At 42.3% G+C, this 16,409-nt stretch overlaps 1 protein-coding gene across 1 annotated transcript in view; it reads right to left on the bottom strand.

Annotated features, from left to right (window-relative positions):
* Positions 1–16,409, bottom strand: part of cdh22 (cadherin 22) — a 116,309-nt gene that overhangs the window by 22,031 nt on the left and 77,869 nt on the right. The window contains exons 5-10 of the mRNA XM_028998149.1: positions 15,400–15,519; positions 11,076–11,243; positions 9,652–9,839; positions 8,648–8,904; positions 5,445–5,581; positions 242–363 (exon numbers count right to left, since the gene is read on the bottom strand). Of these exons, the coding sequence (XP_028853982.1) occupies positions 242–363; positions 5,445–5,581; positions 8,648–8,904; positions 9,652–9,839; positions 11,076–11,243; positions 15,400–15,519 (992 nt within the window). The remainder of the gene's footprint in view (positions 1–241; positions 364–5,444; positions 5,582–8,647; positions 8,905–9,651; positions 9,840–11,075; positions 11,244–15,399; positions 15,520–16,409) is intronic.

Raw genomic sequence — 16,409 nt, 5'->3', positions numbered from 1 at the left:
GTGTTGCAGGCAAATGCAGTGTTCCCAGCGTGTGAGAGGCATGGTTTTAAGTAAACACCACACAAGAAATGAGTGCAAGCAAGCAGGAAAGCACTGGTAGCATTTGCTGTTCAGAATTCAAAACCTAGCTAGATATTGGTATGGTTGTGAACAGGAGGCTTCTGTTCCCACAGCAGTCAATAATACAAAGGAATGGAAGGGAATGAAATAGAAGGAAGTCTGAGAGCCAATGCCTGCCTACCTGGCCTGGCTTGGCATCTTCACAGATAGAAGCTTCATACGGGGTTGCCAGTTCAGGAGGGTTGTCGTTGACGTCCAGAATGCGGATGATCACGGCAGATTGTGATGTCTGAGACAGGTTGTCTGAGGAGTGACAGTACAGTAAAGACAGCTCTCAGTTATTCAATTCACTGTACAGCCTGTGATTTACAGTCCCTGGCCCAGAATTCAAAACCATAGTGATCTCTTTCAATACTGGGACAATATAAGGTAAAAACAAGGTAAAAAAACAAAAAAACAAGGTGAAAACCATATTAGCATAGTTGAACTTGGGGTGAAATTTAAATATTCGTATAAAATGAAAGGGTGTGAATGAATTAATAAATATATTACTTTTAATAAGTTAATCATTTTAAACAGTTGGTGCCAAAAATAAGCTTGTTACTATTTTTTTAAATAAATATTTGTGAATGTGAAATCAGCACATATCAAATTTAGATCCATATATGATATGGATTGGCAAAGTACCAATGTCCTCTATGGTCCTCACTCTTCAATATATCAATTTTTTTTGGATGAGTACTGAATTTACACTGCTTGACATAATCTGGAAAGAGCTCATGAACTGACTGCAAGGCGGTTGGGATTTTGCCCAGAGCGTTGTCTTACACCTCTAGGGTGCAACATCTGGATCTGGAGATATGTAATATGAAGAGGACAACATGGCACACTGAAAAAGCGTTGCTACAGTAATCTTAAATCCATTTAAACACATGCTAATACACAGTGTAGTAAGGAAAGAACAAAGGGCAGGCTGGGATCTGACTGTTTTTCTTTTTATCGAGGTCTGTCATTTTGCTCTCTCTGAATATATGCCTCTTAATTTCCCACTGTGCCACCTCAACTGGAGACTCACACTCCCTGCTATTAGAGACTGGCTACTAAATTACATTTCCCATTTTCAAATCTAGCAGCACTATCAAATAATATATGCTACATAACTTTAATGATTAGAGTGCACCTCTGGGATTTAACAAACATAAATTACTGAACAACAAGGACTTGGTTTTCGGCACAGCGAGAAAAAATTATATGTGTGCAGCCACATGTAAATCCTGCGGGACTGAAGTGGAAAGGGCAATGCAGACTATTCAATTGGGATCACCTTGTGGAAAGTGTAGGGTCAAGATGAGTTAACATCCTATGGGCAAGGAACTTGAGCTATAGCTACAAGTGCCCCAATCAACAAGAACTGGACAATTATGCAACTGGATATATTTAGGAAATGGCATTCTGAGGAAGAGCACAAAGACATTATGGGACCCCAAGACATTACAGGGTTGAAGACAATGAAAATGTCCTTATGCTAGACTCCGCCAGGGCAATTGAAGGTTTTAAAGACTTTGGACGGTGTGGAGTTGTCAGGATTGTTCGAGTGAAACGTGAAAATGAAGTGATTGTCATTTTGAAACACTGCAGCACAGCACATAGTGCACACAACAGTGTAGGACTTTCCTCAGTGGCACCTTGGCATTTTGGGACCACCACTGCCTGAGGGCCTTCAGTAAAGCAATGCAATACAGGAAAGGTTTAAAGAATTGATACCAGAACACTCAAAGCAAACAATCTACTATGATTTGGTTCATTCATTTAGAAAAAAAAAAGAGCTAAATTTAGCTGCCTGAATAATTAATATTTGAAGTTGCTAAGGTCAATGATAGAGAAAGGTCTGAGGTCATGACCTCTCTCTTAGAGGGGTTCTGGACCTATTCCCCCAGAAGGCAACCGTGAGGAACACTAAGGGCTTGTTGTTATATCCAAACACTGCCAAGGGTCAGACTGGGTTTCCCTGCGGTTGCCAGGAAAAAGGGTTACTCCATGCCCTGCTGCCACTCTCAAAATGTCACATACTGAGCAGTTTTGGCACGCTCCTACAGGGCAACAAGTGGGGTGCATAGAGTATTATTTTTTTTGTAGTCAGCACAATCTAAAATCCACCACATTAAACTAATATTTACAGACCACAGTGCCAACTTAAACCTGCAATTCACTTCAGTTCCTGGTTATTTAATTGCGTTAGACATATTAAAATGTGTTGCTCTGCCTCGTGTTACAAAACAGGTTGTGTACTCTCCCTTGATTGCATTTTATTAGGCTAATGTATATTAATTATGACCAACCCATGATTAAAAATGCATGTCTATAAATGTATTTGTGGTTTGAATATGTGCTGCTTGAATATAAACTTGAGAGACTGTATGCCAATTAAAAATCTATTACCATTTTTTATTTAATCAAGCCAGTTAAGTGCAAAATTGTGCCTGGCCAGAGGCAAAATCAAGACTATTAAAAACAAGCAAATACATGAATCGTCTTATGGTACAAGGAATACACAGTATTGGTTCTGCTTAAGCTAGTTACACTAAAATTCTCTGAAATCATCAAAGCAGTTTTTTTTTTTCCCTTCATCTATTTTGGCTCCAGCGGAACGCACACAATTCATGGATGTTAAAAAATGAGCTCAGAGAATCACTTTCTTAAATAAGATGACATCATCCTTTAAGTCACTGTTAGGTCTACAGTTATGCTTTTGCCTATACTCAAACACTCTGCACCCATTAAAGGACTAAGTGTTATGCTAGCTTATTACATTACGTTAAGTTAAATGTCACATTTATTCAGAATACGTTAAGGCCAGATAGCAATTTGTTGCTTGCCCAGCAATTCAGTGTAATTGGCTCAGTTTCGCAGCATAAAAAAAAGGCTGCAAACAAAAGAAGGAGAGAAAAAGTGGCAGAATAAGACTAATGTTTGCCTTTTAATACAAGTCTACTGTACACGTTTTAAAGGGGGAACACATCAGAAGCAAGGCGGCGGATCAATTTCAGCATCAATCAGCCAGAGACAGCCACAGAATGGCATATCCTGAAGAAAAGTTCATTTGGTCCCGAGGCAAGTCGATCTGTGCCAAATTTATCTTTGATGTTACAGCGGCACCAGATATTAAGAAAACGGATTTAACCAGATCACAGGCACATGGGGCATCTGCTGTGTGCTCACCAGATGTTGGTGGGCCACATATCTTATTGATAAATGAAGATACCCAATCTGGCAACCCTTAGCACAATCTTAACAAAATTGGTTTTGTTCTACTTCTTATTACATTATTATTATTACTATTGGAACTTTAAAATACTCAACAGAATATTTTAATTACAAAATATGTGTGCATGTGTGAATGGAACACACAAGTGACCTCCTCATAACCCACATGAGACTTACTCGCTGGTCAATTACTGGTAAATCTTGATAATTGAGTGAAAGGCGTGCTTTCATGATCGTCTGAGCAACTTGATCAATCCAGGAAACCAGTCTGTTGAACTGGTTCCACATGCACGTGCATGTGTATGCTGGCTTCACGCTACATGTTCATGTGTGTTTGAGTGCGTAATCACTGAGAGTGACAAGGAAATCAGATGAGATTGGTTTTAATTTAACGCTGAATTTCCTTTTACACTCAGATTTTAATGCACAAAAAAATCTCATAAAATGTCCTTTACAGCTAGATAAAGACATTTATTTTATGGTGAAGGCTTCTACCTTAAGGGTGGGAAACTTTTCTTCCCATTCTCCCAATTACCTGTCTTAAAAAAGGGGGTTAACAGTGATATCATACTCTCAATCACAGGTCTCTGAAATTATGTGTCACTCTCTTCCAGAAGATAGTATTCTATGGCGACTGAACAGGCTGTCAGACTCCAAAAGCCTTGCCTTTGACAGGGTTCCACCAGTTACCCTCCTGTCTGGAAAGAGCACTGTAAGCAAGGCACAGAATTTATTTACTTTTTATAACTTCTTCCAAGATTCAAATAAAACTCCTCTTCTGAAACTGCTCATTTGCTGCAGCACATTTAAAAAAAGAGCCTCAGGCATGATGGTCAGTAAGCAGCTACAATGCAACAAGGGTTGCACTCTGAAGCATCTGAGAGACATACTGGTCATTACTAAAGTCTGAAAAGTGGTCAGGAAAGTGGTTCCCATGAAGATGACATCATTTGCATTAGACAGAAGTCACAGTTTAGATCCATCATGAGACCAGTACTACAATTTATATAGTTTATAACTCTATATGAATAAATAGTAAACAATGAAGAGTACATGAACTGAAGACAATAACGTCAACCAACATTTTTGCATTTGCAGTTTACCATTTCCCCCCATAATTCCATGCTGCAGATTGATCTGCAATATTTTTTTTTGACTGAACAAGCATGGTAAATGTTAAATTAAACCTTTACATAAGGGTAAATGTTGTAGATCTCTTCATTACCATTTGGAAACATACAATATGATGGCAAGTGCCATTACCAGATATTATTGCCCCTCACTAAACAAATAATCTCCTAAAAATACTTTTCTATACCTACCAAATTCTATTTTAATACATATACAATTTATGACAATCACAATCAGGCAGCTTTTTCTATTGTTTATTGAAAATCAGGTGAAATCTGCTAATTCCAAGCCTCATCAATAAATAAAACGTATTCCATAAACCCATTTGAAAATTTCCTTATTTTTATTTATTTTTATTATACTGCTTATCTTCATTTCCAGTCTGACCAATCCCCAGATTCATACCAGACCAGTGATAAATGCCATTTAACACTGCACAGGGAAGACTTCATTTGCAAAGCTGTACCAACATCTGAGCAGCAGTTCTACACATTTATATGTGGAACCAAAACCCTGGCTGGGTAACATTGCTTCACATTCTCATTATGTGGTGGGCAAAATAAGACCTTAGGAGCATTAGACCCTGTGAGAGAAAATGTGTAGCACCAGGGAACACAGGACTCTTTTTCATTTTCCCATTAAGTACCATATAAATGTGGGGAACATGGAACCCTGGGAATACAGGAATGACTCCAGTAGCAGCATTTTTAGTAATGCAGCCAGATCCAAATTGCTCACTTTTCATAAAATGTCAGCTGACGAACATTTTCAAATGTAGTTTAAGACTTTAAAAGGCATTTTATTAAACAGCTTAAACTAGATTTTTGGTCAGACTTAGCATGGAGCTAAATAAACTTCTTAAGAGCAGAATGCGAAAAGCGTCTGCATTCGCTGTATGCTGATTTAAAGTGATGTGAAAGCTTTAGGGGAACACAGATCTGTCAGCATCTCCGCTTTTTAGATAGCATTCAAAGACGTCCCGAATATACCTGCTTCCACTGCTGTCACAGTGATGTTGTGCCAACCTGCCGTCTCTCTGTCCAAAATCTTCCCTAGGGTGATGGCACCTGTCACAGGATCAATGTTGAAAATCTGTTCCTGGTCAGTGCTTCGGTCAATGGAGTACCTGGGGAAAAACAGAGCCCAGCAGTTATTTTTCTCTCTCTTCTTCTTCTCTTTTGCTACAAAAAGTAATGGAGTACCATTAGAACTTTTCCATATGAGGCTCCTGGGACCTCCTAAATAGCCATGCAGCCATACGTTAGCAATTTTCAGAGACAAACCCTTATGTTTTGGAAGTAATTGTACATTTAGTCACTATCGAGAACCTGCCATAATTTCACCCCCCTCGCCTTTTTATATTCCACACAAGCCAACAAGAGGAAATGCCTACTGCCTAGACCACCTAGAAAATCTAGATTAATAATTTAAGATGCACTCTGATGAAACCAAAATACATTTCCAGTCCTCTGCGGTACATAAGCACCTCTTAAAAGGTTATGGAGTCAACAAAATTCAGGGAGTGGGTTCCGTTTCCTTTCTTTTCTCTTCTTGCTCCATCTGCTTTAGTTCTCATGGCCGAGGGGCCCACAAAACACCACCCAAGCTTTAAAGGATCCGAATATAAAATTATAAAAGGATTAATAAGATCGTATTTTACCCTAGGTAACGCAGGTTCATCTGGGGGTTCAGAGAGTGCTTCAGAGAGTGCTGGAGAAACATGAGCTGATAACAAATCTTATTATAGCATTTTGCAAGTCACATCTGCACATTAATTCTCCAAATTGTCTCAGTGCAAAAGTATTAATACACAGAGTTTACAATAAAAATGACTGTAGTCATGTAGGCATCTGCTCTACTGCAATACACTAGCTGGTACACTAGCTGATGAGGAGCTATCAACCATGATAATACCTTTTTGCAACAGTTTTCTATGTTTGTTAGGAAAGAAAAAATATCCAGTTAGCCTGTAAACATTTATGAGGTAGGCTGTTAAAAAAAGATGGCACAAAAATACCTCATAAAAATCTTAAGACAGAAACCCATGAATCTCCATTGTTTTACTGTGTTATTAAGAAAGAAACTAGACAGCCGTGCCCTTTTTATGGCTTTTGCAATCCAAATGAGCAAAACACAAATATTTCCTAACCCCCTCCCTTCCAAAAAAGGGGGGTGGCATTTTTCAGCTCACGCATCCATTCCTCAGGGCTCGGTGCCCTTGGTGCCAGGCCCTGCAAGAGCTAGGTGGCATGAATGGGAGATTGGCGAGGGAAGGGGGGGGTAGCGATGGTGGCACAGTGCAAAGACCTGCTTGGTTAGCTCAGTCCAATAGAGATGATTAAAGTGGTACCGACGGGCATGGGCAAAATGCCAGGCCCCTGTGCCAGTCAGCCAGCCGGTCTGCCTCTGTGCTGTTCTTTATTACACCTGGAGCACTTTTGGTTCGGCTTCATGCATTTTTAATAGAGGTAATTTGCACAGACCGTATGCATCCGTGTGCGTGAAGCTCCACATCCCTGCCGTCGCCTACACACCTCTGCACAGAAAACATTTAAAGCATGTACCTCAAAGAAAACCATAATTCCAGAGGAGAATGTTCTGAATTCTGATTTCACGAATGGTGCGCAACATAAGAACCGGTGCTGGGAGTCAACCAAGAAAAAGTAGAAGAATGAGGATGAACTTTGGAACTGATTGACTCAGGAGCCATTTTGGGGCTTTAAAAACTTTAAAGGTCTCCAGGTACAGGCTGTCACAGTTTGTCATTCATATCTTCATTTTTGATGAAAGGACCACTGCTGACCTGATGTGGTTTAGTTGTATATTAACAGGATGGTCAGGATTTTTATACACGTGAGTAATATTAAAGTACAGTGCATTACAGTGCGGTTATTTTCACAGTCCATTAATCTTTCATTTGTCTTCTATTTAGCAATTAGTTGGTAGACAGAGAAAGCAGACTGCAGAAAATCTCCAAATTTCAGTTTTTTTATGGATAAGATAGTTGATAATCTTTTTTAATCTTCGTCTTTAAGACTTTAACAACACTTGAATGATTCATATAAAAAAAACCCCCCGAAAATTACTGTTGTGAGTAGAAAGATGAGTGCAAGGGCACTTAGTTGAGTTCAGGGAAGCCCGGGCAGACCTTGCGTGTTCTGATCGGCTCGCTGAAGTGGACATGAGCTCCGGGGGGGGCAGGAGAAGTGAACAGGAGGGGACGATGGGACGTGCAGGCACGTGACGTGTGGGAGAGCCGGGTTCAGTGGTGAGTGTTGGAAAGAGAGAACAGGAATGCCGAACAGGAACAGGAATTGAGTAGGGTCCGGGGGCCGAGGGGGAGTTGCAGGACTGGTGGAATCAGTAGTTCTAAGGACTGCCCCACTGAAGCAACTCTTTCTCTGGGACAAAATGGTAGTAGGCAGGGACCAAGCATGTGAATTTGTGGTCATCTGCCAGCAGCCAGCAGGGTCGAGAGACACGGCACTATGGAACTACCACCACACTACATGGCTGGGTAGGGAGTTGCGCTTGAAATAGACCAATGATGAAGGGCAATAAGTTCCCCAAAAACAAACTGTGCACAAAACCCGGGTGTTTCTATTAAAGTGGCCAGTTTTAGGAAACTAATCTCAGGCTGAACTATTTTCAAAAAACCTTTGAGTGTGCCCCCCCCCTCTCTCTGTGTGTGTGTGTGTGTGCGCGCGTGTGTGAGTTTGTGCAGTTCTCTGTGCGCGAGAAGCAGATTAATAACTGTCAGCCATGGGCCTCTGTGGTATAATGAAGGCAGTGTCCACACTCCAGCAGCCATACCTGGTCCTCGCTCCGTTACTTTGTATATTTGTTATAATGGGACATACACACACCTACTGTCTCACTCTTGCACCTACTCTCTCACTCTCACACGCAGACACACTCAAGTACACACCAAAGGGCTGAGCCCAGATTTCGTCCTGTTTAGCTGAGGAGTCATTAGTCGCCTGTTCTGGGAGTTTGTGGAGACAGCAGATCGTGTTCCTCTACCACATGCACTTACAGCTGCATCTAAATGGCTGTCATCTAGGAGTCAGAGGCCTGTGGAGTTGGAGTTTTTGGTTTTTAATTAGAAGGCAATTATTAAATCTACTTACAATAGCCCTGAGCATTCCCATACCTTAACATCCCAGTGCATATTGTAGGTGTCGGGCCGTACCTGACAGGAGCGTTCTCTCTGTCCGGGTCCTTGGCTGTGACGATGCCCACAAGCGCACCCAGCTTCGCATCTTCCTGCACCTCCATAATGGACCCCAAGGGTGGAAAGAAAATGGGCGGCTCATCTGTGTCAGAAACACTGACCCTCACGATGGTCTGGTCCCGGAAAGACCCGAGGTCCACAAAGCGAGGGTCCACGTGTTTGTTGACGGCCTCCACCACAACGTTGTGAGTCTGCTTGTTTTCGTAGTCCAGGGACTGGGGAATTAATCGCACACATAATGCAGCCATTACCGGACGGCCTGATGGAGGAAAAGGCTATTTCACGAAAGACTTGCCATTAAAAACTGGACCACAATCATCAGACAAAATGCCCCTCCAAAATATATATATACACACACACATGCACACACTCACACACTGTACAGGCCAAAAGTTGGGACACACCTTCTCATTCAATGTGTTTTCTTTATTTCCATGACCATTTACGTTGGTAGATTCTCAGTGAAGGCATCAAAACTATGAATGAACACATGTGGAGTTATGTACTTAACAAAAAGTGGAGACCTGACCTCCACAGTCACCGGACCTGAACCCAGTCGAGATGGTTTGGGGTGAGCTGGACCACAGACTGAAGGCAAAGGGGCCAACAAGGGCTAAACACCTCTGGGAACTCCTTCAAGACTGTTGGGAAACCATTTCAGGTGACGACCTCTTGAAGCTCATCGAGAGAATGCCAAGAGTGTGCAAAGCAGTAATCAGAGCAAAGAAACTAGAATATAAAACACGTTTTCAGTTATTCCACCTTTTTTTGTTAAGTACATAACTCCACATGTGGTCATTTATAGTTTTGATGTCTTCAGTGAGAATCCGTCAATGTAAATGGTCATGAAAATAAAGAAAACACACTGAATGAGAAGGTGTGTCCAAACTTTTGGCCTGTATGTTTGTGTGTGTGTGTGTCTGTGTGACGTTCATAGAAGAAAAAGAAGAAGGTCTCCCTACATTTTTGATGATGATGACTGCTTCCTGGGTGTCGGCATCAGTGGAGACTCTGAAGAGTTCTCCTCCCTCCTCGTCTTTAATCAGGTAGCTCATGTCGGTGTTGTCGCCCATGTCTGCATCCGATGCTATAATCCTCCCAACCGCTGTCCCTACTGCTGCCCCTTCTGATACCGAGAACTGGTACATCTCTGCCGTTGTGGGGAAAAAGCCTGCATGTCAATTTTGCAGCTCGTTTAACATGAAAAAAGTCATTAATGTAAGGATGGATGCTGCTGGATTGAACTCAAGAACAAATTCCCTCAGACCCATCGATGTCTGATGGAACCAGAGCTCCATCCTTCATTTCACAGAGCAAGGACGTCATCTTTAGGGGGCTTTACGTAAAAGGCAGGCTCGGCTTGTACAAAGGAAATGTGTAATTACGTTATTATGCGAGTCTGCTGCGTTCTGAGAGAATGTGGAAAACAGCACACTCCAATGGAGTGCAGGGCATATCGGTTAAGCCGTGAACGTGAGGAAAATAGCGGACGGGCATAATAAACCTTAAGCACTGCACTTGTCTTAAAGCAAGTGTATATTGTATATGAAGAGCAATGATTAGTGACCTAATGATCAGTAATAGTGAAGAGCGGTGGATGTTGAAGCATGCAGCCACCCCCCCACCCCTTCAGTAGACAAAACTGAATAAAAGAGACACAGCATAGAGAAAAAAATAATGAAAACACCTCATAACTTCTGGACCTTTTCTTTCTTTCTTTCTTTCTTTTCTTTTCTCTTTGGGTCTGGTAGACACACATGCTCTCCCCATTTCTGCCCCCAAGACATAAATGTATTAAATGCATCAGCCAGCACATTATCTGTGTTATGAGAGCAATGATATAAAGGGCTTTTCATTTGTTTGAAGCTCTGTGCTCACTGAAAAGAAAAAAAAAAAAGATCTTTTGGAGGTCTGCTCTCTGGAGCCTCTCCTGTATGTCCATGTGATTGGTGTATACTCCAAAAAGAAGAAGAAGAACCCGCACACTTCCTCTTCTCAAAAGGTTCTTGGGTGTATTATGAACAAACACCCAGGCAAATATCAGCAGTAGAGGTGTGTGCACACTGGCCGTATGGCTGCCAGAATTCGGATATTAACAAATCACTCAGGCTGCTCAGGGTCAATTTTAAAAATTGACATAAGTCATCTGACATCTGCTAAGTGCTGGCCCAGACCTCTAGAGGTGCGGATTTGGCAACCCCAACCACCATCTTTAACTGAAGGAATATTAATAGGCCCATATTTTGTGTGTGTCTGTGTTTTTTCCCCTCCTGTTTATAAAATGTCACATTCACAGAAAGTACAATTACAATAAGTATAGCATTTAAAACTTGAGTGCAAACTCCTTTAAAAAAGAGAGAGAGAATTTTCAGTGAGAGACACCCACTCTGAGAGAAGCGTGGAGGGTTGTCATTAACATCTGTGATCACTATGGTCACTGTGGTAGAGCCAGAGAGACCGCCCATTTGGCCTGCCATGTCTGTTGCCTTGACAACCAGCTCGTAGCGATCCTGCGTCTCCCGATCGAGATCTGCCACCGCTGTCCGAATCACTCCTGGAGAAGAAAGGCATGGAAGGGGGTGGGGTGGTGGGTGGGGGTTGAAAAATGAAAGGTCATATTAGCAAATTCCACGCTGTACGATGGTGAAGATATTCGCTCTTTTGTGTGTAATTTCAAAAGCAATTAAGCAGATTATAAGACACAAGTGGAGCAGGGTCCGCCTGGAGCTGCGGGTCCTCTGCGATAAGGCGGACCGTGTCAGATCTTCCTCTGCACTTACATCATTCCAGATGACTGGCACTGAAAAGAATGACCCACACTTGCAGTGAGGGAATGACTCAAGAACCATACAAGCTCGCCCTGCTCGACCCAAAAGACCCCCATTTCAGGCACCACCTTGTATCTCCTCCACCCTCTTTTCACTGGATGCTTGCGGTGCAAAACGGGGTGGGGGGGATCTGACAGCTGCAGATCCGCATCCGCTCCCTTTCTACAATTCCAGTCTACATGCCCACCTGTACCTTCCCCTTAATCAGGCCTAAGTCTGCATAGGAGTCGCTAGTTCAGACACACACACACACACACACACACACACCAATCTGAGGAATCTAGATCATGTTCTGCAGCTTTGTTTTGTAATAATCAGTGCAGAAAATGATCAAGGTGGTGGGATGCCCTAATTCTGAGGTAAAGAAAGTAAAGCCACCATTCATATCTGTCCATGTCGCCTTTTCTTTACTTTTAATGAAAGAGCGGAGCAGATATATTTATTATTTCCTTTGATCTTTTCAGCCAGACCCAGTGAGGCGGGAGGAAGACACCAATTCACCGTCAAACTGGATCTGCCAAGGACAGCGATCTAATAAAAAGAGCAGGGAATTTGAGTTGCTGCGTAACCAAATAAATCTGCGGTCCAGGTTGGACCCTCTCAGGAGCCTCTCTCTCTCTCTCTCAGCATTTAGCTTCATTTCAGAAAACATCTGCACGATGGAATGAATCCTGCGCTCCAGTCAAACAGCAGCCACACTCACTAGGCGTCTATGATTCAATTCCCCCACAGGATTTCAGCATCAAACCTCATTCCCGTCTTCCTTGGCTCAATCTTACCCCTTCCGTGGACCATGTGTTGTGTTAGATGCACAAAAACCCCAGAATTCCAGCCGCAGAAAAGAGCAGGTCGCTTCAGGCGCTGTCTGCGTGGGACCATTCATCCCCGCGTAAAGCTCGGCAGTAACGATGCAACTCTGCCTTTGAGGAGATCAGCATCAAACCACAACCTGTTTTGTTTCTTTGCTCTACATCCAACAATGACAGTATTCCAAGCCCAATCTAGCAAACAATTGCTGAAAGATTTATATTTAACTCCACCCCTAGGTCGTAAATGATTAAGTGAGGGTCTGTGGTTTCCATAAGATATTCAAGATAAATGAATAAATTACGGTCTGAGCACAGCTCTTGATGATTCTGCATCATCTAGTCATATTTGGACATGTTTGTGTTTCATTGGGACACACTGGGAAGAAATGATTCCCTCAAAATGGGACGCTTTCATGCTGTTGATGCACTTTGATCTAGTAACCTTCTCTATGGGCTCAAACAGAACACTTATTTTGAGTGATGAAGTGGGAGTAGAGGAGTGAGACGTCGGACCATTTCCCACAAATGTTTAACAACTTAATTCTCTACTCTTCAGAATGTTAAATCAATATGAAACAGACAAAAATTGTTACTGTATTATATACTGCAATTACTGTATTAGTATTTTTTTAATCAATTTAACATACATTCTTGTCTGTGCATAATAAAAAAAAATTATTGACAGCCCAAACCACACAGGTTTTCATCACCCAATGTATTTTTCATCATTATTATTATTATTTCCAGCTTATTCATGGTGTGTGCTGAGCTATTCATCCAATACTGATAATGTTGGTACATACTGGTATCTATTTTATAATTAGTTATCTAAACAACATCAAAATGAGTGGTGAGAATACACATGGAGGAAAGTACACGTGATGAACAACATTTTTACGTTTACATTTACGGCATTTATCAGACGCCCTCATCCAGAGCAATTTACAATCAGTAGTTACAGGGACAGTCCCCCCCGGAGCAATTTAAGGTTAATTGTCTTGCTGAGGGACACATTGGTGGTAAGTGGTATCCTCAGTCTTCAGGGTTCATAGGTAAGCGTCTTACTAACAATTTTGCTGCTGCTGCTGCTGTGTGTTCAATGTTAAGTCGTTTTCTTTTTTAAGAATGTGCCAATCGAAAGAGCTTTCATTTGATATGTATATCTCCATTTAGTGAAGATAGCCATATGGTTCTCGCCTCTCTAAATATCAGATGATTTGGTATGTAGTTTGTAGCAATGCAATATAGGTAGACATTTGTCTGTGTTTCTCAAACGACTGGAGACCACACAGGCCTACAAAACCCACTTGTTCACATGTCATTTCTCCTGTAAGCGCGCGAACAAAGATAGACCCAGCAAGAGACACCTAAGAACCGACTAATCGCCTCTTCAGCCACTGACTAGTGTTAATGAGATTATCAGTAAAATATACAGTTCTCACCGCTAACCTTTCCAGCCGCCACCCTGCCCGGTGACTGGCAGCGCAGAAAGAGAGCCAACCGCAGGCAACCATAGTCTCCGTAGGTGAGGCAAAGCCATTTATCATCCAAGGCACTGAGGCAAACCAAATCAAGGCCCCGAGGCCGAAAAGAAAGAGAAATCATTAAAAGTTTAGCGCTATCCCCCTCGGACATATTCGCCTTCAACAGAACCGGTGCGATCCCTGGGAGATTACCTGGAGAGCCGCGGCGCTCAGGTGTGGGTTCGAGTATTGGATTAGGCCGACTCAAAACACAACTCAATAAGAATCCTACATCAGCAATAACAACTAATACAATGGCACTTAGATTTAATGTTCAGACTCAATATCATCTAATGGGCTTTGCTCGCTGGATGCCAGGAGCCTCCAAGATGGAGCTTTTAAAACAGTTTATGGTAACACACTGTACTTCCAGCATGTGGAATAGTATAGATATTAAAACATAAAACAGTTTCAAAGTTTCAAATCGAACTGGACGTGAGCAGCATTCATTTTACATTTACATTTACATTTACGGCATTTATCAGACGCCCTTATCCAGAGCGACTTACAATCAGTAGTTTCAGCGGACAGTCCCCCTGGAGCAACTTAGGGTTAAGTGTCTTGCTCAGGGACACAATGGTAGTAAGCGGGATTTGAACCTGGGTCTTCCGGTTCATAGGCGAGTGTGTTACCCACTAGGCTAATACCACCCCATTTTATTTATATTAGTCACACTATATTGAACCTGGTCAATGATGACAATGGTTTATTGAAAGTTCTCCTTCAAGAGAGGTTATTATATGTAGTCTTAATCACTGCCTTCTGGAATAGCATAATAGAAATGTGAAACATTAAAATCATGAATGTTATCAATCTGATAGACATATGACAAGATTGCCATTTCCATTAGCAGCAATCAGCAAACATTCAGATATGTTTAAACTTGCAAATGAATGGATGATGATTTTGACAATCACCTGCTGGTTATTTCTACTCGCAGGCCCCCGTAGAGTTACCTGCTACCTGTTTTGGAGTGGTCTGATCTATGTTATTTTTTACAGTAAAGTTGACCGAGGCTTCTATGAAATAAATTACTTTCATTGTCTTGTTCAATGGAATATTATCAGCCATTAAATGGTACAAAAAAAAACATTGAAACCCTTGGCTTCTTCAATCTATATGCAGTATAGTCTGGCTGATTACTGTTCCTGCATAGCAGTTTACCCAAAGGTGCAGCCTGACTTGACCCAGATGATTTCCTCCGTCCATTTTGGCGGGACGTGCAGAGCACAATAGAGCAAAAGCTCACCACAGAAATAGACCACTGGCATAGCATGGCTCTCTATAGAGAATACAAAGCGCTGCAAAACTGGCCTTTTAGAACATTATTTTACTGCATTACTGCACATTAAACAGAGATCCTGCCCTAGTTTCCTCAACAACTTACCCATTACATTAAAATCTTAAAAATACGAATAGAACTTTCAGTTCTAAAAAGAACTGTACCCACCAGAACAGATAAAAAAATACGTAAAACTCTGTATCCCAGGTTCATCTGAACCCCGGAAAGACGTTAACAGAAGCATGCGGGCCTCCAGGGCGTCCCTCACCAGTGTCCCTGTCCACGGTGAAGAAGCGCTCCCCCTCCAGCACGCTGTACACCACCCTGGCGCTGCTCCCATACGAGGGGTCGTCGGCGTCGGATGCCGCCACTTTCATCACCGACGTCCCTGCGAAAGAGAACCATACGTCAAACAGACAGTCCAATCTAGACGCTCCATTGTTTGTTTATTCATTTTTTGGGAAGCGGCCCAGTATTGCTCATTATTACGACGTCTAATTATGTCTTTGCAAATGTGTTTACCCGAGTCATGGAGGTTTTTTTTTTTTTTTTTTGATTAAAACTGAATTTATTCGGAGCCGCGCTCTCCCCAAATCAATTGTGTGCATCCACTAGCTGCGGGCTCCAAACGCAAAGCACATATTTACATTTAGTCACACGTTTTAACCAAAGCAAAGCCTGGAGCCTATCAAGCTTAATGGCCCACGGTCCCGGGGGGGTGGGGGGAGTCTGCCTTGTTACTTTAAAACCATTTTTTTTTTTTTACAGAAATTGAAATACAAAAATACAAAAATGAAAGACAAAACGAAGCTCCTCCTAGTTTTGGGCGGATTTGTGGAAGGGTGGCGCCCAAGGACAAGGCGGTGGCCTCTGCTCCAGCCTGGGCGGCAGGTAATTACTGACAGCTGGTGGTGTCCACAAAGGTCACCGCTGCAGCCATTCCTCGAGATCTGTCATGCTAGTGTCCAGCCACATAATAGCGCTATGCTAATTAGGCTAATTAGAAGGACGCGTCAGAAAGTCGTTTGTCTCTTGTCACCCACCCTCAGCCGGCCCCAGATGCATCTCCCGCATCCTCGGTTCCTGCTACGCCCTCAGCAAAGGAGCCTGCACTACCGCAACCGTGACTTGGACGTGAATACAGAAACATTGGGGAGCAAAATGAATCTTTATCTCACACTGCAGCAAACTAGATGTAACTAGTCTGACGTGGTTAGCTAGGCGCTGCCCCATCACATGTGTGCTGGGTCCTAATCAACCGTAGGTGGTGCTTGGTAC

Source organism: Denticeps clupeoides, chromosome 12 (genome assembly GCF_900700375.1).
Source record: "Denticeps clupeoides chromosome 12, fDenClu1.1, whole genome shotgun sequence".
In the NCBI taxonomy this organism is placed as follows: domain Eukaryota; kingdom Metazoa; phylum Chordata; class Actinopteri; order Clupeiformes; family Denticipitidae; genus Denticeps; species Denticeps clupeoides.
The sequence above is the reverse complement of the archived record's forward strand: the minus strand, read 5'-3'. Positions and strand labels throughout refer to the sequence as shown.